The sequence below is a fragment of the Carettochelys insculpta genome, chromosome 14, assembly GCF_033958435.1.
Source record: "Carettochelys insculpta isolate YL-2023 chromosome 14, ASM3395843v1, whole genome shotgun sequence".
In the NCBI taxonomy this organism is placed as follows: domain Eukaryota; kingdom Metazoa; phylum Chordata; order Testudines; family Carettochelyidae; genus Carettochelys; species Carettochelys insculpta.
The window spans coordinates 44,822,930-44,845,438 of record NC_134150.1 but is presented as its reverse complement, the minus strand read 5'-3'; the positions used below and the strand labels follow the sequence as shown (position 1 = coordinate 44,845,438).

Genomic DNA, 22,509 nt, shown 5'->3' with positions numbered 1-22,509 from the left:
TCATTCAGTAGAAAGCGATTCTTGGAGCCCCAGTCTGAAAAGCCTGCATTTGGAACAATGACAGGCTTCTCTAACCCCTTTCATTTCTCTAGGACAGGGGTCTGCAATCTGTGGCTCTTCTTTGTGGCTCCCAATGATATAATTGCAAAGGAAAAAACCCTTCTTGGTTATTTTTGATAAATGGTGAATGTCTAAAATTCCAAACAGTGAACAACTCATATCTAAATAGCAAATGATGTGATCGCGAAACATTGGATAACACCCTCTTTGAGATGTGGAGTGCACTGTGAGACAGGACACTGTAGCTGTATTTTGATCTTGTTGCCAATAAAGTCTTGATTTCGAAAAGGAAAAGGAAGTTTGTGGCATTCCTGCTGTGAAGGGCAAGATGCATTTTAAGAAAGAAAACTGCAATTAAATATGAAGTAAAATTGGCATAATTAAAATAGGTGTGAGAGAGAGTCAGGAAGACAGTGGTACAAACACACACATATAAGGAGGAAAAGAAATATGTAAAAAGTCTGTGAACGTCCTGGAATAGACGTGTCTAATTACAAATCATTGCGTACGTGCGCTGCTCTTAAAATAGGTGTTACAAAAAGTATGGTTTTGCATTATTTATTAAGGACTATCTTGTATGCACATGCACTGAGGCTCTTGAATTATTGAGCTTTTTACCAAATTAAAAAAAAATGTCTTTTTGCTGTTTCGGTTGCTGATCCCTGCCCTAAGCCACACAGCCTTCACCCTCCCAAATGCATGAGTGCGGATGAGTGGGGAGGTAGCACACGTCTATTTGGGAGCATACAGACAAACAGCTTTGGAACTTTGCATAGCTCGGTACTGGCTTCCAGGCTCTCTCTCTCTCAAACATTTGCTATTCCAGCAGGAACACACAATTTATATTAACATAGTAGGAATAAATACAAGTCAATAATTCCGTTGAGGGATTCTAGTGACATCATAAACCATGAGAGTAGAGGCCAAATCTCACTGAAATGGAATTTCCTTGTCTAACATTATTGGACTACTGCTCATTTGTTCCTTTTTGTGTTAATAACATATGGTTAGAATGTTTCTTTCTGAAACACTGTCTGTTTACATTCCTATTACCCAAAGGTCCCATTCATCCTAATGGGAGGTTGTAGCTATACTAATAGGAGCAAATATCGCCTGTTGCTCTACTGGAGTTTTTCAGACCCACATTTGATAAGTAATAGGATCACACAGTAGATAGCTTTAAATACACAGAGATATTTGCAAGTGCCCTTTTGAACACAGACCTTGGTTTGTCTTTTAAAATGTGACCCTGAAAATGGTCAAACAGATTTGTTTATTTAGCTTTATGCCATACATTTCAGTCTGCAGTGAGTATGAATAGCTGAAAACATTTCAGTCTGCAGTGAGTATGAATAGCTGAATTGTTATTAAATATTTATCTTATGGAAGCCCTCTGAAGCTCCAGATAGGATAGTAGCTTATTCTACCGGACACTGCACAAACACACAGATATGGTCCCTGCACCAAAGAGCTTACAATACAGGGTGAAAAGCCAGACATGAAGGGAGGGCTACAAGAAGACAATCAATTATAGATAGGTTTGGTAATGACATCAATAAATAACATCACCTTTCCCAGCTCCCCTTCAGATTAGTCATTAAGGGCTGACTGATTGTGTGTGGGCTTTGCAGCAGGAAAAGCCTTTCAGAGTAGTAGAGAGGAACACATGAAGAGCAGACACATGAGTGGTCAAGGCAGCTATAGCTGGCAGGCCAGACTGGATCAGAATGCAATGTTAAGAGACCAGAGCACAAAAATCAGGACTAGCAGAGTTATGAAGGGCCCTCATGGCCAAGACAAGAAGCTTGAAACTGACACAGAAGGATCCAGCAGAGAGAGTTAACTACAGAGAGAGTTTTATGGTCAGAGAAGTGGGCCAGGACGACAACATGAACACGAAGTCACCAAGGAGTTTGTGTTGGTGTGACCGAGTGGTTGCCCATACAAGGGTTAGTGGTCAGAGCTCAGCACTACCTGGTTAGTGTGGAGAGTTAGAAGGGCTCTTGCAGGAAATACTGAGATCAGAAGACTGGCTGCTCCAGGAAAGGCTCAGAGTCGCCTGCTAAAGCACGGAAGCCTCCGAGACAGTCTGAGTTTAGAGGCCAGCGGAGCGGGTCACTGAGCTGGAGACGCCTCTCAGAAGGAGGGCTGGTGAGGCCTTCCACAAGAGGAGAGGAAGACTGATCTGGGAGTGTGTCCCAACCAAGTGAAGAAAAGCGTCCAGCTACCTTTGGGCTGTGCTGTGCAGTAAGCCCACTACTTGCTGCCCTCCTAAATGTGCAGGGCTGTCCCATACCCCGTATCTTCTGAACAGACTAGTAGTGGAAAATACATGGAATCATTAGGTCGTTGTTTTGCAGCACATGAGAGATGCATATGGTGATACCTGCTAATGTTACCTGTCCTTCCTATGCCAACCCTCTGCCTCAGTCCTGAGCCTCCTCCCACACTCAGAACCCCTTGGACCCACCCCACTAGGAATTTTGTTAGATGCACCAATATGGCAGTCACACATCATCATCATACTGATGCACATAACAAAATCCATTCTAAAAGATGGGTGGAAAAAGCTGGCGGGGACACCACCACAGACTACAGGAAAAGTTTAAGGCTAAAAGACACCATTTTCAGGTGGTCAGAAACATCCAGTGAGTAGTACAGGGTCTGTGTTAGATTCTGTCATTTCTGGTCTGGATGAGGCAGCACGTCACAGAATGGTAAGAGAGCTGCAAATTTCAGTGACGCCATAGAATGAACAGAAAGACACCCAGAGGGAGCAGAGAACCACCCAGAGAGTCTGTTTGCTAAAAAGCCAAAAATGCATCTTGGGGGAATCAAGGAGAGTCAGTGGGGAAAAGACTCAGGACTAGGTCACATAATAACTGTTCCCTTGTTGAGGGATGTACTTATAACAGAGATCTCCTCTGAAACAGATTGAATACACTTTAATCTTGCAGTGTAGACAACTTGAACAATTTTAAACTATTTTAATCATGTCTGGTTGTATGCTATGCCCCTGTGAAATGCAACTTGCAGCAGTTTTAGCCAAGCTACACAACTAATCTGTATTTAAAAGGCTTCAGGGGTGGGACTTTTATGTTTTACCTGGGTCTGCTATCATGGTAGCAAAAGCAGAACAGGACTTTGGGGTTATAACGGATAATCAAGTAAATAAGCATTTACAATGACATCAGAAGGCCCTGGCGTTATGGGCTGCATGCAGAAATGCCCTCTAACACAAGGAGGGAAGTACGCAGAGGTGTAACCAGGAAGGCCAAAGTGCAACTGGAGTTGCAGCTACCAGGGGATGTGAAAGGGATGTTAGCAATAAAAGGCTGATCAGAGAAGGTATGGGACCCTTACTGGACGAGGGAGGTAACCTAGTGCCAGATGATGTGGGAAAAGCTGAAGTACTCAATAGTTTTTTTGCTTCTGTCTTCATAGACAAGGTCAGCTCCCATAGTGTTGCACTGGGTAGCACAGAATGGGAAGGAGATGGACAGCCTTCAGTGCCCATCTTTAAAAAAGGAAAGGAAGAGAATCTCGCAAGCTACCGACCCGTCAGCTTCATTTTAGTCCCAGGAAAAATCATCGAGGGGATCCTCACGGAATCCATTTTGAAGCAGATGGAGAAGACACAAGTAATCAGGAATAGTCAACGTGGATTCACAAAGGGCAGGTCATGGCTGACCAATCTAATTAGCTTCTGTGATGGGGTAATTGGCTCTGTGGACATGGGGAAGGCAATGGATGTGATATTCCTTCACTTTAGCAAAGCTAAACATTCTTGTCCACAAGTTAAGGAAATATGGATTGGATACATGGACTGTAAGATGCATAGAAAGCTCGCTAGACGGTCGGGCTCAAAGGGTAATGAACAATGGCTCTATGTCTGGTTGGTGGCCGGTATCAAGAGGAGTAACCCAATGGTTGGTTCTGGGGCCAGTTTTGTTCAACATCTTTAATAATAACCTGCATGAGGGGATGGATTTTCCCCTCAGCAAATTTGCAGATGACACTAAACTAGGAGGAGAGGTTGATGAGCTGGAGGGTAGGCATAAGGTCCAGAGTGACCTAGACACATTGGAGGATTGGACCAAAATAAATCTGATGAGGTTCAACAAGTGCAGAGTCCTACACTTCGGAAGGAGGAATCTCAAACACCACTACAGGTTGGGAACTGACTGCAGTTCTGCACATAAGGACCCAAGGATTACAGCAGATGAGAAGCTGGATATGAGCCAGCAGTGTGCCCTTGTAGCCAAGCAACGAAGGGTCCTGTGGCACCTTATAGACTAACAGAAAAGTTTAGAGCGTGAGCTTTCGTGAGTTAACTCACTTCTTCAGATGCATCTGAAGAAGTGAGTTAACTCACGAAAGCTCACGCTCTAAACTTTTCTGTTAGTCTATAAGGTGCCACAGGACCCTTCGTTGCTGCTACAGATCCAGACTAACACGGCTACCCCTCTGATACTTGTAGCCAAGGAGGCTAAAGGCATACTGGGCTGCATTAGTAGGAGCATCGCTGGCAGATCTAGGGAAGTGATTATTTCCCTTTATTTGGTACTGGTGAGGCCACATCTGGAGTACTTTGTTCAATTCTGCTCCCCACCTATTTTAAAAAGAACGTGGATACACCTGAGCGAATCTAGTGGAAGGTAACAAAAATGATTGGGAGGCTGGAGCATATGACCTATGAGGAGAGGTTGAAGGTTTGAGCTTCTTAGGTCTACAGAAGTGAAAAGTGAGGGGCGATTTGATAGCTGCCTTCAACTTCCTGAAGGGGGACTCTAAAGAGGATGCAGAGAGGTTGTTCTCAGGGATGACAGATGACAGAACGAGGAGCAATGGTCTCAACTTGTGGTGGGGGTGGTTTAGGTTGGATAGCAGGAAAAACTATTTCTTCAGGAGAGTGGTGCAGCTCCAGAATGGGTTACCTACAGAAGTGCTAGCATCTCTTTCCTTAGCGGTCTTTAAAGTCCCAGCTTGACAGCGCTATGGCTGGGATGATTTAATTGGGAATGGTTCTGCTTTCAGGTGAGACCTCCTGAGGTCTCTTCCAATCCTATGATTCTTTGAGGGGAGGGCAGCTCCTCTCTGTATTGTCCTTGTGTGACTGTGCCAGGAATGCTGCTGTCCAGAGTACCGTGTCGCCTGAAAGATACTGATAAACTGAGGAAGTTCAGGGAACAGCAATAACATGGCTCAGGTACGTGGAGGGATTGCTTGGCAGGAGACCAACAATGATAAACAGATGTGGCTTGGCTAAGAGGTTACTTTAGAAAGCAACTGTCATCAAGAAGGAGGTTCTATGTGGCAAGGGGAGAGAGTCACTTCTGGGATAGAAGGCATAACCAGGTGGAATGGGAAAAAGCTCCTGGATGTGATGGTGTCAGCTGCTAAGAGGGGCTCTCTGTCAGTGTTTCCTACAAGCTGAGCACTGGGGCAGCCACTCTGCAGAGATGCAGGTGAAGCCCAGCTTAACAGCTGAGCATCCACAGCTGGAAGCTTATGCTTCTACTTGTGATCCACATCCCCTGTACCTTGGTGCACATAATTTTTTTTTGCACTCATAGCTGGAAAAAACTAGAGTGAACCCTGATCTCAAGTGGAGGGGGAGGAGTCCATGCACAAGAGACCCTTCAAAGCAGGTCAGGAAAAGCACTAGAAAATGCAGCCCTGGAAGACAACGGAGCCCAATGTTGGGGATGTATCAGAGGGGCCCCTACACTTTTCCCCTGACTGATTCTCCAGGAGCATTGCCCTGGTCCAGAGAATAGCACTTCCAACAGTAGATGGGGCCTATTTCCTTTATGCTAATAAACAAAAAGGCAGGTACAACCAGACCTTGGACCTGGCATCCTCGCTTAGCGATTTGTCGTCAAGCTCTAGCTCTGCAAGTCAAGCCTCTGGGGGAGATTTTGCAAGGCACCAAGGACATGCAGGCACAAACTCCCATAGGCTTTCAATGGGAGTTGGGTGTCTCAGTGTCCTTTTGTGACTTGGAAGTCTGCTCCTGGGCTCTTGAGAATGAAGAGCAGTTACACTGAGCTGCACAATCCCCCAATTCGAGCATCCCTCAGTCTGACAGAAGGAATGATCCAAAACTGCCCTAATGAGTCCTTCTGACTTTGCCTCTCTGGTCTCTCCCCAGCTGCTCTCAGGTCACCAAAGATCCCAGACAGTAAGTGCTCACCAAAAGACAGATATAAAAAAGGCAGGGAGAAAGTCAGTAATAGATTTCTACTATGATGTGCCTGACCTGTTTTTTTCCCCAATTTAAGTAATTAGAAAAGCAGTGGGCCCGTAGGAATTATTCATAAACTGTAGGAGCTGTGCAGTATACATTTATGTTAAACATGTCAAATCCTATTGAAATCATGCCTGCCAGCACCATCCTCCATAAACACACTTTTCTGCAACAATTTCCCATCTCTCAGCAGCCCATTAATACTTCCTTTAATAGCAATCTACCACAGATTTGAATCAGGGACACTCCATTGCACTGATTGCTTGGGGTTAGGTGAACATCATGGATTAAAGAATGTCTTTGAAAACCCTTCCGGCTAGTCCTCCAGAAATATTTCATTTCAATCTATGGTTTAAGTTGTGATTTTGTTTAAAAAATACAGATCCCGTATATTAAAATCAATACAACTGATAACACTAAGAAAGAAAGAAACACTAACATTTGGCAGGGTCACTTCAAGCTGAGATGTTCTCTGACACTTTATCAAGATCTATATCTTTCATGTTTAAAAATAATAAAACAAAACAAAAGTGTTTAAGTCCCCAATTGGTTTTGGATTCAGAACTCTACATGGAAACCAATGTGTCTGATATTAAACATTTACATCTAGAATTAATTCATATTTTCATGATTTGAAATATGGTCAGGCAACAATTGCATTTTTCTTCTTGTTTGTGGTGAAACTCACATTAATCAGAAAAACATGATTCATTCTTTGCTCAGAGGTAGAGATTTGAGAATTGTCATTCTTCTTTGGAACTGAAATGGGAAGAACTGAACGTAAGACAGACTGGTAGGAAGGATTTCCACGACCATTCATGCTGCATCTCGAGTGTGCAGAAGCTATTTAATCATTCTACAGTACTTTAATGAAAACGAATCCAGGAACCAGAAACATTAACAATGTGCATCAAAATAAAAAATAATTAATTTTTAAAAAGCACAAACATTCTGAACTTTGATGAAAATATAGTGATTGTTCTGTGGCATTGGCTGCACACTAGTGCCTCTCTCTCTCTCTCTCTCTCTCACACACACACACACAGAGCGTTTGAACTAGTGAGCACAAAAACAATAGCTTTTTTGTGAAATGTAATAAAAACTCATTTGTTTTTGCCAAATCTTCTAGAAATGACTGGATTCCCATCAACACATGCAAAAATTCTAAACTTTGCACTTTCATCTGAAAACCGATTGTTGCAAACAAAAGATTTTGGGAAGGGTTGAGGGAAGAATGTTACTTGAATGTAAGAAATATTTTTTCTAGAAGAATTTATTCTATTTACATTTTTTAAAATCAGCCCTATTTTGAAATTGGAATTTTTTTAAATGGATTTGGAATGAAATAGAAACCTAAAGTGCCAGTCTTTTCCATTTCACTGCAAGTATCTTACAAATGTTTCATTCTGGCACACCACAGCCTCTCTCATCGGAGGACCTCACAGTGCTTTCCTAAGGTAGGTCTAAAGGTGGGAAACTGAGGCATGGAACGGTTAAGTAAAGTCCAAAGGGCCACATGATAAGTCAGCTGAGGTCCTTTTCTCACCAGCTCCTCTCAGGCTCTTCCTGCTCCCTCTCTTCTCAGCCAGCCTGGATAACACTACTATACTGTCTTTCACTCAGGCCTGTAATGCCGGCATCATCTCCTCTAGGTCTTCAGATCAGGTTGTATCTAAATCTTGTCGAGACTAAGACACTGTCCCTACTGTCTACTGATACAGTGACAAAATCTCACTCAAGTTGTCATTATCACACCTCTTCATGCAACACACATCTCTCTGGCCTAGAGAATGCAGTCTTGCTCTGTTCATCTCCAGAATATAGCTACAAAGGCCATTTTCCTAGTCCATTGCTTTGACCACATCACTCCTCTATTTGCATCTCCCCATTGGCTCCCTCTTCTCTTACACATCAAACTGTAATAACTTATCCCCAGTTTCAAGCCCCTTTGTGACCTACCCCTAGCCAACCTATCGCCTCTCACTCACTATTAAAAGGTGGACTCTGGCCTTTAATCAGGCCGTGATTTGAGCCATGATTTCAGCCTGCCTTGTCCAGCTGTAATTTTTAAACAAGAACCTTCACTCTTTTGCCACATCTCACACTTAGAAGTTCCCACAAAACATCCAGGTTATGGTTACCTTGCAGAGTTTTGTCAAAAAAACATGCCGCGCACTTACACACAAAGTGCCTTTTGTCAACAGCATATCGATAAAACTCAGCACTTTCCCCAACAGGGTTCTGCCTCTCTGCTGCAAGGCACAACACCTTTGTCAATAGATTTCTGTTGCCAAACAGCTGTGTAAATGCCCCCAGGGGGCCTCTCTCAACAGACAGGGCAGCCACAACAATGGGCAGCCCTGTCTGCTGTGCTTCCGGGTTTTGTCGAGAGAGCAGCCAGGCAGTGCAGCTGCTCTGTGGACAGAGTGCAGCACTCTTCTGATTTGCTTTTGTGCGTACACACGAGCCATTGACAGTGCCTTCTGTTGACAGATAACTGTAGTGTAACCGTAGGCCTAGAAAGCCAAGTCCTTATCTTTCTTTAGATCTCACCTCTACAGTCTCTTTGCCAGGGCCTTGACAGAAAACTTGACAATGGTGATGTAGCTAGTGTGCTGAAATCACAGGCTATCATGCTGAACAACTCTGTCTCATCCTTTCCTTGTATTTCCCCATCTAGCTGTATCCCTCTGTTGTCTCCTGTTAGGCTGCAAGCTCACTGGGGAACGGATTGTCTGTGTTCAGTGTTTATTCAGCAACTAGTTCTGCAGGGCCCTGTGCAGACTACAGCTCCTAGGTGCTGCCATAACACAAACAAAACAACCTGTAATGGTGGGAATAACAGCACAATCTCTTGACATTCAGACCAAGGCCCTGTTCACTAGCTCACGTGAGCAGTGGGGCTTGCATTTCCTCCATGCCCTGACCTTCCTTTGTCTTCAAGGGAATACGGGAAGCACTGGAGACTAAACTGTAAAATTACAAGTGCACTATACACCTAAAGAGACAAGGAGGGTGAGGTAATATCTTTGAGAGACCACCCACCTTGACCCTCCAATATCCTGGTCAACAGCGTGGTAAGTACACTGCTATGCTGCTCCAGTAAAAAAAAGATTTCAGTGTTTCTCTCGATTGAAATAACACGGGGTATTCTTCCCATGTGTTAAAAATTAGGGCTCCTATTCATAAAAGCACTTAAGAATGTGCTTATACATCATTCAGCCTGGTGTCCCAGACCTTGCTACTGTCTCTGGCCAGGGCAAGACTAGAGGCAGACTGACTTCCAGGGCCTCTGTGGAGATGTAAGGAGCTGCCTATACGGAGGCAGCTGGATCAGCGAGGCCTAACACAGTGCAGGTTGTTATTTTGCTTTAAAGATTTTTAAACTAAGCAAAGCTTAGAAGTATGATCAATTGGCTTTAGTATATATTGTTTACACGACACTTACACCAAAGGGGCAGGATTTTCACAGGAAAGTGATAATATAAAGAACCCTACCTTAAAAGTCTAAGTCCAACATCTAGATTTTGTGGGTGAAAAAATAGTTTTACAAAACTAATTTTTTCACATGAATTTGTAAATGTATCACTGAAGACAATCTGAATATTTACACTTTGTGCTGTAGGGCTACAAATACCAAGCCACCAGCACTGTGCTTATGCCTGAGATAATTTGAACTATTAACATAGTTCAAACAATCTTTTCATTGGTCTTCCCCTTCCATCTGTTGACACATTTTCTTTCCCCTGAAAACTTGCTGCGCATTCATCCAGTTTGATTATGGTTATTTGTATTACGGCAGTGCTTGATGGCTCCAGAGAGAGGGTGGGGGCCTGCTGCATTATGTATTGTACAAATATTTCACAAGAGGATGGTTCCTGCCCCACAGAACTTACAGTTTCAATTGGTCTCTTCTAAAGTTCCTCATGCAATCTTCTCTAGCCAGCGTAATTTTCTGTCATCTGCATATTTGTACTGGCCACGAGAGACAGAGGTAAGAGGCCAAACCATCTGTGGTTCTGTTTGGTTACCGTGCAGAAAGGGAATATTTTAGATTGACAGCATAAACAAGCCTCAGGGGGAATTGCTGGGTTCTCTCATTGCCAGGAAAGAGAGCCAAAGCTGCTGAGACTTGGACGCTGGCAAATGAGAATTCCTCTTAATTTCCCTACCAGCAAGGAAACAGAACTGGTCTGCACAACCATGCTGCCTAGGGGAACCACTATCTGCCTACTAAGAGCAGGAACCAGAAATTGTTTTCTGCCCAAAGGCAAAAGGGATTCTTAAGAAATGTTCCCCTAGTGGGTCAGTGATTCTATTCCCGAGAGTGGTAGTGACCCTCAAACTGCTTATTTTTTCCATTTCTACTAAGCAGTGATTTTCCAAAGAGAGAGACAATTCTGACTTTATGCAAGCAGTAACACACAGAGCGTTTTCAATTGTGTTGCAAAAGGAAACACACAGTGAAGGGCTGGGAACTGGACTGTCTCTTGCAGTCCTACGAGGCATATAGGGGAGGAGGACAGGCATAGGGCGCACGGGCTGAAAGCGGAACCTCAGTGGACTGCAGGACCTAGTTGTCCATGTGGCTCATGGAGATGAAGCAGGGCCATTCAGGCAGCCTGCTCACTTCTTCGCTATTTTTACGAACTAGCCAGACTGCTAACTCTTCAGGATGGCAGCTGTTTCGCTGTTATGTTGGCACAGTGCATGGGTACACTGTGATAAAGACTCACAACACAGTGATGGCTGATGGGCTCAGAGAGTTCAGACCAGGGGTGGGCAACCTGTGACCCGCTGGAGGAATCAGCTAATTTGTGGTATTCTTGCTCTGGAAGGGAGGTGGAGAAGCAGGGACGGAGTGTGAATTAGCAGGTTTGTGGCGCTCCGAAAGTGCTGGGGGATGGGAGGGGGAATAGGAAGTGCATGGCTCCAGCGCCCCAGGGCACAAGAGGCACGTAGGGAGGAAGGCAGACGGGGGTGCATAGGCTACATGTTGCACATGCAGTCCACCCATGCGGCCCACTCACTAAGCTTGGATGCCCATCACTGGTTTAAGCTATAGAGCTATAAAACTGTAATCCAGACATTAGGTTCAGGCAGGAGGCCAAACTCTGGGACCCCAAGTGGGAGAAAGGCGCCAGCCTGAGCCTGAATGTCTGCACTACAATTTTATAGCTATAAGCCTAAGCCTTGTGAGCCCCAGTCAGATGACATGGGCCAACCACAGGTCTTTTATTGCATAGAGGGGTGATAGTGCAATACAGTGTCTTCAAACAAAATCAAATGGAACAAACATGAAGGCCCAGATTTACAGAGATGAACAAGGGTCAGCTGAAGTGGCCTTACTAGCCACACTGGCCATCTATCTATCCTCAAGGCTAGCTGGAACTGGGTAGAAATGGATGGAAACCCACCTGTCCATTTGGTCTGGTCCTTGTCACTTCCACTATCTTGCTCTTTGGTAGGCTCTTCTGGATCAGCTGGTGTCTCGTTCAGACCTTCCACATCTTCTGCTGGCTCTTCTGAAATGTAAGAATCAGAGGGAGGAAAATAAAAGCAGAAGTAGAGAAAGAGGCATGAGTCTATCTTTTATAAAGCACCTAGAAGCAGCTAATTTTTCAGTGTATGTATAAAACTTGGCTTCCAATGGTTCCAACTCCCGCCTCCCAATGCTGCTTTGTTACAGGAACTACACAAAGGATCTGGCTAAACCAACAGGTGCTGGGCTGAGTTCCTTCACATTCATGAACTAGGACTGCTTGGTTGTTTGTTTTGTTAGAATACAGACTAACGTGGCTACCTCTCTGTTAGGATTGCTTGGTTATTTTCTATGGCATTAGGGCATCCTCAGAACCCACAGTGCTAGATTCTTGCATGGTAAGTTCAAACCTCTTTGCTGAGGAACAATCTCAAATTTCCACCCACCCACATTTCAGACTGCAAGCATGGAATCATTTGAGACATTTAAGAAACAAGACTTAGGGCCGGAATGTGTAAAGTGGGCTGAAGGCGTGAAGTTTCTTAAGGGGAGGAGCAGCACAGTGGGCTGCTGGGTTGCAGGCTCATCCATCATTAAAAATAATGAACCATGTTACTGTTCGTATGTGTGTGTATTCACTTTTATATATTGATTACTAAAAGTTTTACACTCTACATGCAGTGGACTCTTTCAGGTCTGGCAGCCTCAGGACCGAGAGGTTGCCAGATAGTCAAATATTCTGGATAACAGAGAGCTATACCTAGCAATGCATAACACTGCAGAAAAACAAGATGAGATATTAAGAAACAAAACAGAAATATATGCAGAGTACTTTATTAACCAACAACAGTATTACTGTACACTGTAAACTTATACTGTATTTGCTGTATTTACTTTCACTATATTGTATTTATGGAAAATATAAGTAAAATTTACTTATGGTTACAATATTAGTTATTTGAGAGTTCCAGATGACAGAATGCTAGATATGAAAGAGTTTTCTGTCCTTTTTTTCTTACATATGCTAAGAGGCTTTTTCATAAAAACATAATTGAAATTTCTGTTGGTTTGGATTACATTAGACAGGTTGCAGGGGGAAGGGCCCTGCTAGTTACAAGGATGAAAAGTGGGGCACAACATAAAAAATCTGCTCACCCCTACTTAGGATATGGCTACACTACGCAGCTTTTAGCGACAAGGTTCTGCTATTAAAAGTCAGCTTGTGTGAATGCTGTTTGTCAACACTTTTGGAGGCAGAAGGTTTAAGCACCCATGAATGACAAAGGTTTTGTCAATTAAGTACAAGTGTTGACATACCCTTAGTTTCAAGGCTAAGTGTAATTTCAATAAAACCCAAACAGAGCCTGCTGAAAGGGTTTAAACAGGCACAGGAGTGCTGTCATCACTCTCCTGCTATGACAATGACATCCTGTCCTCCTTACCAGGGCAGGTTCTGTGTCTAGCAGACAAGACTGCAGACCTAGGACACCAGGCATCAATTTCAGTCCTGGAAGTGGCTGAATTTTTCCTGTCAGGAGCCTGCCCTTCGCTTACGCCACAAGGTCCCGTAAGGTGGGGACTACTCACATTTAACCAATACTAATCACTGCAGAGAAAAACTCATAAGGTTATTTCCAGGAACAGTCACTTTTCTGGGCAACAGGGTGCATCACTTCACATAGTGAAAAGAAACCTCTGGCCTGAGTGAAGGCAAAGTTAAGGAAAGGTAAAAGTCCTTGGAAAAACGCACCACATGGGGAAGTGAGCTGAGGACTCTGTCCCTTCTACGTAGTTCACAACCACTGACAAAATTCCAAGTGTCATTTGCTAGCCAAAGATGACCTCAAGGTCTAAGAGAATTCCCTTTAAATAAGTCACAAAACCCTCTTCGTTCCACACTCATGTACCTGAGAAGATGCAATTGCTGAAACTGAAACAGGCAGCTATGGTAATACACGCACCATCTTTTCTAGGTCACACCACGCTTGGCATTTTTGCTTTAATTATTCAGACTTTCAACACAACTGTACAATACCTGGGTCATAAAGTTATTCTTGAAATGGTGACATTTTTCTTGAAGCAACACAGTTCAATTAGTTTCTAGCCAAGCTCCCTTGATCTCTACAAACCTACTTATCTGCCTTAAAAATACATGCAGAGTCCATCAGATACTATGGAGATGGGACCCATAAAAGTGGGTATTAAAACACACCAGAAGAGAATGCTCTCAAATTCCAATCACTGAGAAACCCACACGAAATATGAAAGAGCTGGGACTTCAGACATGCTCTTTATCAGAAACTCCTTAGCCTGCAGAACAAAAAATGGCAACCTGTCCGATGGTTTTAGCAAAGAACAACAGAGCGGGAACACTCTGAGGTCTTGTCTACACAACACTTGCTATGCAGCAAGCTGGGGTATGAAGTCTGTGACAGGCAGACCAGCTGTCCCTATGGACCTTATTGATGCCCATTAGCAGTTCATTAATGTGCTTTGATCTCGTTCATCTGACACAGCAGGGTTCAAAAGAACATGGCCTGTGGCAGGCTATGCAGGGCAGATTCACATTCTGGTTTGCAGCGAACTAAAGATTCATGTAGACAAGCTTTACCACCAATAGAGAAGGGAATAATCTGTGACATTAGTCTAAGCCGATGACAAGCTCTTTTTTCCATTTCTAGCTATCTGGTTTTTCCAGTCAATCAGTGAATGCTGGCAGGACAATCAGACTCACTGAGGAGGAATCCTACTACTGCTTTGGTGAGGGACCTTAAGAATAAGTTCTTAGCACCATCTCTGGTAAAAGGTGCATCAATCCTGAGGACCAAAGGGTCACTCAGTCTGTAACTGAACACGTTACTTTCAGGGAAATGAGCAACCATACAAGCAATTTAAGCTTGGAGGGAGGGAATAGTTCACGTGCAGCTTCTCCCAGCTAGCTAGGTTAGGAGTACGCTAACAGACATTGGTAGAGGGGGCTTTTTAACAAGCGGTTTCAAAAGTGATTCTGACTAGGGAAGCAAAACTGAGGGGAAAAACAGCTGAGGAGAGTTGGCAATTTTTCAAAGGGACATTATTAAGGGCCCAAAAGCAAGCTATCCCGCTGTGTAGGAAACATAGAAAATATGACAAAAGACTGCCTTGGCTTAACCAGGAGATCTTGCATCATCTCAAAATAAAAAAAAGGAATCATATAAAAATGGAAACAAGGACAAATTACAAAGGGTGACTATAGGCAAACAACACAAGAATGCAGGAGCAAGATTAGAAAGGTTAAGGCACAAAATGAGCTCCAACTACTACAGGCATAAAGGGAAACAAGAAGGCTTTTTATAAATACATTAGAAACAAGAGGAAGACCAGGGACAGGGTAGGGCCATTGCTCAGTGAGGAGGGAGAAACAGTAACAGGGAACTTGGAAATGGCAGAGATGCTTAATGACTTCTTTGTTTCGGTCTTCACTGAGAAGTCTAAAGTAGGAATGCCTAACATAGTGAATGCTAGTGGGAAAGGGGTAGGGTTAGAAGTTGAAATGAAAAAAGAACAAGTTAAAAATCACTTGGAAAAATTAGATGCCTGCAAGTCACCAGGGCCTGATGAAATGCATACTAGAATACTCAAGGAGCTGATAGAGGAGGTATCTGAGCCTCTAGTTATCATTTCTGGAAAATCATGGGAGACCGGAGAGATTCCAGAAGACTGGAAAAGGGCAAATGTAGTGCCCATCTACAAAAAGGTGAACAAGAATAATCCAGGACACTACAGGCCAGTCAGCTTAACTTCAGTTCCAGGAAAGATAATGGGAGCAGGTAATTAAAGAAATCATCTGCAAGCACTTGGAAGGTGGTAAGGTGCTAGGGAACAACCAGCATGGATTTGTAAAGAACAAACTCTGTCAAACTAATCTGATAGCTTTCTTTGATAGGATAATGAGCCTTGTGGATAGGGGAGAAGCGGTAGATGTGGTATACCTAGACTTTAGTAAGGCATTTGAAACGGTTTCACATGATATTCTTATCAAAAACTAGGCAAATACAATTTAGATGTGGCTACTACTAGGTGGGTGCAAAACTGGCTGCATAACCGTACCCAGAGAGTAGTTCTTAATGGTTCTCAATCCTGCTGGAAAAGTGTAACAAGTGGGGTTCCACGGGGGTCTGTTTTAGGACCTCTTCACCAACAATTTAGATATTGGTATAGAAAGTACGCTTATTATGTTTGTAGATGATACCAAGCTGGGAGGGGTTGCAACTGCTTTGGAGGATAGAGTCACAATTCAACATGATCTGGATAAATTGAAGAAATGGTCTGAGGTAAACAGGATGAAGTTTAATAAGGACAAATGCAAAGTGCTTCACTTGGGAAGGAACAATCAGTTTCACACATACACAATGGGGAGAGACTGTCTAGGAATGACTACAGCAGAAAGGGATCTAGTGGTTATAGTGGACCACAACAGTGTGATACTGTTGCAAAAAAAGCAAACATGATTCTGGGATGCATTAACAGGTGTGTTGTGAACAAGACACGAGAAGTCATTCTTCCGCTCTACTCTGCGCTGGTTAGGCCTCAGCTGGAGTACTGTGTCCAGTTCTGGGCACCGCAGTTCAAGAAAGATGTGGAGAAATTAGAGAGGGTCCAGAAAAGAGTGACTAGAATGATTAAAGGTCTAGAGAATGTGACCTATGAAGAAAGGCTGAAAGAACTGGGCTTGTTCAGTTTGGAAAAGAGAAGATTGAGGGGGCAACATGATAGTGGTTTTCAGGTATCTAAAAGGGTGTCATAAGGAGGTGGGAGAAAACTTGTTCCTTTTGGCCTGTGAGGATAGAACAAGAGGCAATGGGCTTAAACTGCAGCAAGGGAGGTTTAGGTTGGACATTAGCACAAAGTTTCTAACTGTCAAGGTGGTCAAACAGTGGAATAAATTGCCAAGGGAGGTTGGGGAATCGCCACCTCTGGAGCTATTTAAGAACAGGTTAGATAGATGTCTATCAGGGATGGTTTAGACAGTACTTGGTCCTACCATTGGGGCAGGGGGCTGGACTCGATGGCCTCTGGAGGTCCCTTTCAATCCTGGTATTCTAGGATTCTATGGGCTGCAAGTCCAGGGCTGACCTGGGCCTGACGGCCTCACAGTGTGAACTTTATCCACTTGGTGGTGCCGGACTTCTGGCCAAACATAAACTATTTGCTTAAAGGTACTAGGTACAATTTTCAAAAAATTCAATGCGACTTGGCCCAAGTTCTGCCAACATCTAATGGCTATCCAGGCTTGTGAGTGGCTATGGTTTTTCTGAAAACAGGACTAAGGTGCTTTTGAAAATGCTGCTCCTAGGCCTTTGGATAGAAGTAAGCACATCACACACATCAGGGAGTATGCTACATGCTCTACTCCAGGGGTGCAAAAAGTAGGGGGCAGGCCCCTTTGGCGGGGTCTGACATTTCATAAAGGGGTTGTAGCACGGTCAGCTGCTGGATCTCAGGCTCTTCCATCATTAAAAATATTGAATATGTTACTGTTATGTATGTGTATTCAGATTTATATTCTGATTAATACAATTTTCATATTCTACATCCTTACATGTACCAAAAGGATTATTTTTTCTTCATATGAACATAACTGAAATTTCTGGCCGTTTGAACAACATTAGAAAGGTTTGGGGGCCCTGTTAGTTGCAGGGCTGAAAAGTGGGGCCCCTTGTAAAACCACCCCTGCTCTACCACACTCCCACTGCTCTGCAGGTAAAAATTCTTTAGAGTTGTGAGAACTGACGAGCTCTTGTGCTGGGAAGCAAAGACCCCAGTGTGAGATGTCGGGTGGATGGTATCCTTAGACAAAGATATTTTTCAGTTATATGCAGAAAACTACAATGCTACAAATTATTGATGCAGAAATGGTCTCCTTGTGGGCTGAGCAGCAGAGAGTTTGCTGGAGAAAAGAGCTACAGAATCAGCATTTGGATCCATGGGTGTGAGCTGAAATTACACCATTTTCCTTAATTCACGGAAACATTTAGAAAAATCAGTCTCTGCCACTGCCTGAAAGAAGCTGTAAGCCAAGCTGCAGAGAAGGTTTCTGGTTAATTGGGGGGGGCCAGGATTAAAAAGAGGAGTTAAATAGTTAACTGGATTTATGGCTTTCATTAAAAAATATTTGAATGTCATATCTTTGCTTGTTTCTGCACACAAGTTAATTAACATTCTCCATAGCGTCTGGTACCAACACATGCCGGTGAGACACAAACTATAATGCTTGACTAGACAAAGAAGCAGCCTGTGATACTCCTGGTCGAAAAAAATTGTGCACTTCTTCACAGCTCCTCCCAGCACTTTAATAAGGTGAGCAAAGCACACCCAGCTCTGTTTTGCAAAACATGAAACTGAGGCACAGAGGAGGTTGGTGATTGCTTACAGTTAAATAGGGTATAGCAACATAGAGGAAGCCATGCTAGTCTATACACTATCAAAACAAAAAGCAGTCAAGCAGCACTTTAAAGACTAGCAAAATGGTTTATTAGGTGAGCTTTCGTGGGACAGACCCACTTCTTCAGACCATAGCTAGACCAGAACAGACTCAATATTTAAGGCACAGAGAACCAAAAACAGTAAGCAAGGAGGACAAATCAGAAAAAGATAATCAAGGTGAGCAAATCAGAGAGTGGAGGGGTGGGGGGGAAGATCAAGAATTAGATTGAGTTAAGTATGCAGATGAGCCCCTATAGTGACTCAGAAAGTTCACATCATGATTTAAACCATGTTGGTAATGTTCCGAATTTGAATATAAATGTCAATTCGTCCACTTCCCTTTCTACAAACAATGTAAACAATGGATCTAGTCATGTGTGCAGGATGGAAACTAGAAGGGTGTAGATAAGTATGGCGATCAGTAGGTTTTCGGTACAGTGTGGTACTGATCAGGCCATCCTTGATTACTACTGTAGCGTCCAGGAAATGTATCTCTTGCATGTTGTAATCGAGGCATAAGTTGATGGTGGGGTGTAGACTGTACCGAAAACCTACTGATTGCTATACTTATCTACACCCTTCTAGCTTCCATCCTGCACATGTGACTAGATCCATTGTTTACAGTCAAGCTCTTAGGTACAATCGCATTTGCTCTGATCCAACTGACAGAGACCAAAAACTAAAAGAACTTTACCAAATATTCATAAACCTGAATTACCCACCAGGAGAAGTACAAAAACAAATCGACAGGGCCAGACGAATACCCAGAGACCAGCTACTCCAAGATCGGCCCAAAAAAGCCAAGAACAGAACACCACTGGTCATCACTTACAGCCCCCAACTCAGACCACTGCAACGAATTATTAAAGACCTACAACCTATTCTTAATCAGGATGCCAAACTCCAGAAGGCCTTGGGTGACATGCCTGTTCTCTCCTACAGACAACCTCCCAGCCTCATGAGGATCCTCACTAACAGCCACAGTCTATACCCCAGGAATACCAGTCCTGGAACCTTTCCCTGCAACAAAGCCTGCTGCCAGCTTTGTCCACATATCTTGTCTGGAAATACCATCACTGGACCTAACCAGGTTACTCACAGAATCATGGGCACTTTCTCATGCTCCTCTACTAACATCATATATGCCATCATGTGCCAACAATGCCCAGATGCTTTGTATATTGGACAGACTTCTAACTCCCTTAGACAAAGGGTCAACGGGCACAAAAGAGACATCAAAACACTCCAGATCCACAAACCAGTTAGTCAACATTTTAATGGAATGGGGCATTCTGTCAATGACCTAAAGGTATGTGTGTTACTGAAAAGGAATTATCGCACCGTTTTGGAAAGAGAAACAGCCGAGCTAGCTTTTATATTCAAATTCGGCGCATTAACACATGGTTTAAATCGTGATGGGAACTTTCTGAGTCACTATAGGGGCTTGTCTGCATACTTGGCTCAATCTAATTCTTGACCTTCCTCCCCCCCCACCCCTCCACTCTCTGATTTGCTCACCTTGATTATCTTTTTCTGATTTGTCCTCCTTGCTTACTGTTTTTGGTTCTCTGTGCCTTAAATATTGAGTCTGTTCTGGTCTGGCTATGGTCTGAAGAAGTGGGTCTGTCCCACGAAAGCTCACCTAATAAACCATTTTGCTAGTCTTTAAAGTGCTACTTGACTGCTTTTTTGTTTAAACAGGGGAGAGTGACATCCAGAAATAAAAAGCGGACACTTCAACCCCAACTCCTCTGTTCCAGCTAACAGACAAAAACGCCTTCCCTTATCGCTGAAAGAGGAAAGAGAAATGTACTACAAAGTAAAACCTCGCTCAGCAGCAACACACTCCCGAGCTAACAACACAGATGAATCTTTGGTGTCAGAGCCTTCATGCAGTGCCACCTGTGACCTAGAGGTGTCACTGTCTGCACAGAGAGGAAGAAGGGGTAGCCGACCAGTGGATTCAGACACTGTCTGGGCTGCCTAACCTGAGCATGTGGAAATAATATATGCCTTCAAGTGAACTGTCTGGTTCTGGGGAAATAAAACAGGACATTCATAAGCAGTTATACCATCTGTCTTTATACCATCATCATCATCATCATCATCATCATCAAGGGGGAAAAAAGAGTTCTTTAAATGGACGAAAGCCCAGGCTGAATGGGAGCTATGAATACCAATAAGGGTAGAAAAATGATTGAAGAAGAAGGATACAAACTGCAAATTCCTCTCGCCGGCTCAGTGCCCAGCCCTCCTGACGTGGAGGCAGTTTCTTTTATTGGTCAGCTACATAAAAAGAAGCAGACAAAACTGCGTAGGAGGAATTCACCAAGCCCCTATCACTGAAAAGCTTGCCCCTCTGAGACCCAATCATGTCTGTTGCCTGGAGGAGGCAGAAGGGCAACAGAACCAGGGCGTGGTTGCAGAACTGATTTTCCTACTCCCTGGATAGAATTTTTGTGAAGACTGATTACTTTTAAACAGGAGAGGGGGACGATAAAACACAGACGGATATATTCTTCCATAAGCAGGCACAAGCCTCTCCAGGACACTTGCGCGCGCACGCGTGTGTGTGTGTATGTGTGAGAGAGCGATGGTCCCCTTCATAGACAGGGGCACCCCCGAGCATGGTCAATGAGCCTCACCTGTTGGAATGGCCCTTTGGACCAAAGCAGGGCACACAACCCCTGGGGCATAAGAAGGCTCCTGTCTTGTCTCTCCCATCAATGACACTAGCCCTCCTCTCCTGCCCACCCTGGAACACCTCCTGCACAGGAACATTCCAGCAAAGATGGAGCTAAGAAGGACCCAGGGATAAAGGACAGTCCACAGCTCCTTTGCAACCCCGCTTCCCTCTGGCAATTTTAAAGGAACAGATACCAGCTCTACATGTCAGGTAGCTATCACAGGCATCAAAGCATGAGCTGGTCATCTAAATGGTTAAGGAGGAGCTTCCCTGGGTCTCCCATGTAGCACTGTATAACTGGCTGCTACATGCACTACTGCCAGGTTTTACACCTTCCTCTGAAGTAGAGGTAGTCAACAGGCAGCCTGAGGCAAAATCCAGACCATCAGACTTATTGATGGACCCCAAATCTTTTCCCTTACTATTTACTCATTACTGCTATTTATTAATTCTCTGGAATCTGTACATTGATGATACCCTCACCAAGAAACCTGGGCCTTGTCAAAAACAACAGGTTACCCCTGTCTGAAGTAATGGGAATTTGCCACTAGCAGAATTCAGAGATTAGACCAGAGTTAAGGCCAAGAATTTGATCTTATTGCCAATGGCAAGGTGGCTCCTTTCAACACAGGAAAGAGCAAACGTCCAAATGCCAATGCAAAAATGAAAGAGGGACTTTCCTCGGCCTCAGGAGTCTCCACCTACTTCAAAATTCTCTCTGTGATGAAGTCTCTGCATTTGGAGTGCCCAAATGACTGTTCTAACACATCTCTTCTAGATGGGAGGGGAAAGGCTGTAAACATGTGAATGAGGACTTTCACATTCTTCCTGCATCTTATGGGGCATGCCACCAAAGGAATGAGGCCAGTTATACTTCTGATGGGGAGGAGGCTACTCTTAAGCATGGCCATGCTGGGTCAGAGCACTGGTCCCTTTAGCCCAGTATTCTGTCTTCTGACAATGGTCAATGCCAGGTGATCCAGAGAGAATGAACAAAACAGGTAATCATCACATGATCCATCTCCTGCCATCCAGCCCTAGGTTCTTCCTTTACCCCTTTTCTCTTGAACTCTCATGTGCAGTAACACTGAAGGGCGCCTGATGGGTATGTGCCTTTTGGTAGAATTAGCTACAATATCCTCACGTAAGACTGATGTGCGACTGCAGCAGGAGTACAATGGCAGGAGAGTATTGACCCCTTGGCCAGTTGTGTTCAGCAAATGGGTGAGCCCTGCAGCTGAGAACACAACCTCCAGCATGGGCGAATGAATCCCTAAAGGCAGAATGATCCCCTCATTAGTTAGCAGCAAAAGACCCAGTCAAAGCACCGAAGGCACTTGCCACTTGTGGTCATGGCCAGTCTGCAGAATGGTGTCTTTTGCCATCCACTGCGTTCACATATTAAGTTTGAGCAAAAGCTCACTGGGCACTTTGTATCTGAAGCACGCGCCCCAATGTTTCCACTTAACATAGCCTTGTCCCATTGGGGCTACTATAAGGTGGGTGCAAAATTGGCTGGATAACCATACTCAGAGAGTAGTTATTATTAATGGTTCTCAATCCTGC

The 22,509-nt window shown here is 43.9% G+C and overlaps 1 protein-coding gene across 11 annotated transcripts in view; it reads right to left on the bottom strand.

Moving 5' to 3' along the window:
• ZFHX3 (zinc finger homeobox 3) overlaps positions 1–22,509 on the bottom strand; it is a 327,850-nt gene that overhangs the window by 49,560 nt on the left and 255,781 nt on the right. For 10 of the 11 annotated variants that reach the window (XR_012647534.1, XM_075009156.1, XM_075009159.1 and 7 more), the window contains one exon: positions 11,728–11,835. Coding sequence is in view for 10 of the 11 variants with exons in the window: in XM_075009156.1 (XP_074865257.1) it covers positions 11,728–11,835 (108 nt within the window). In the remaining variant the exon portion in view is untranslated. The remainder of the gene's footprint in view (positions 1–11,727; positions 11,836–22,509) is intronic. The other variant, XM_075009155.1, reaches the window with a different exon arrangement.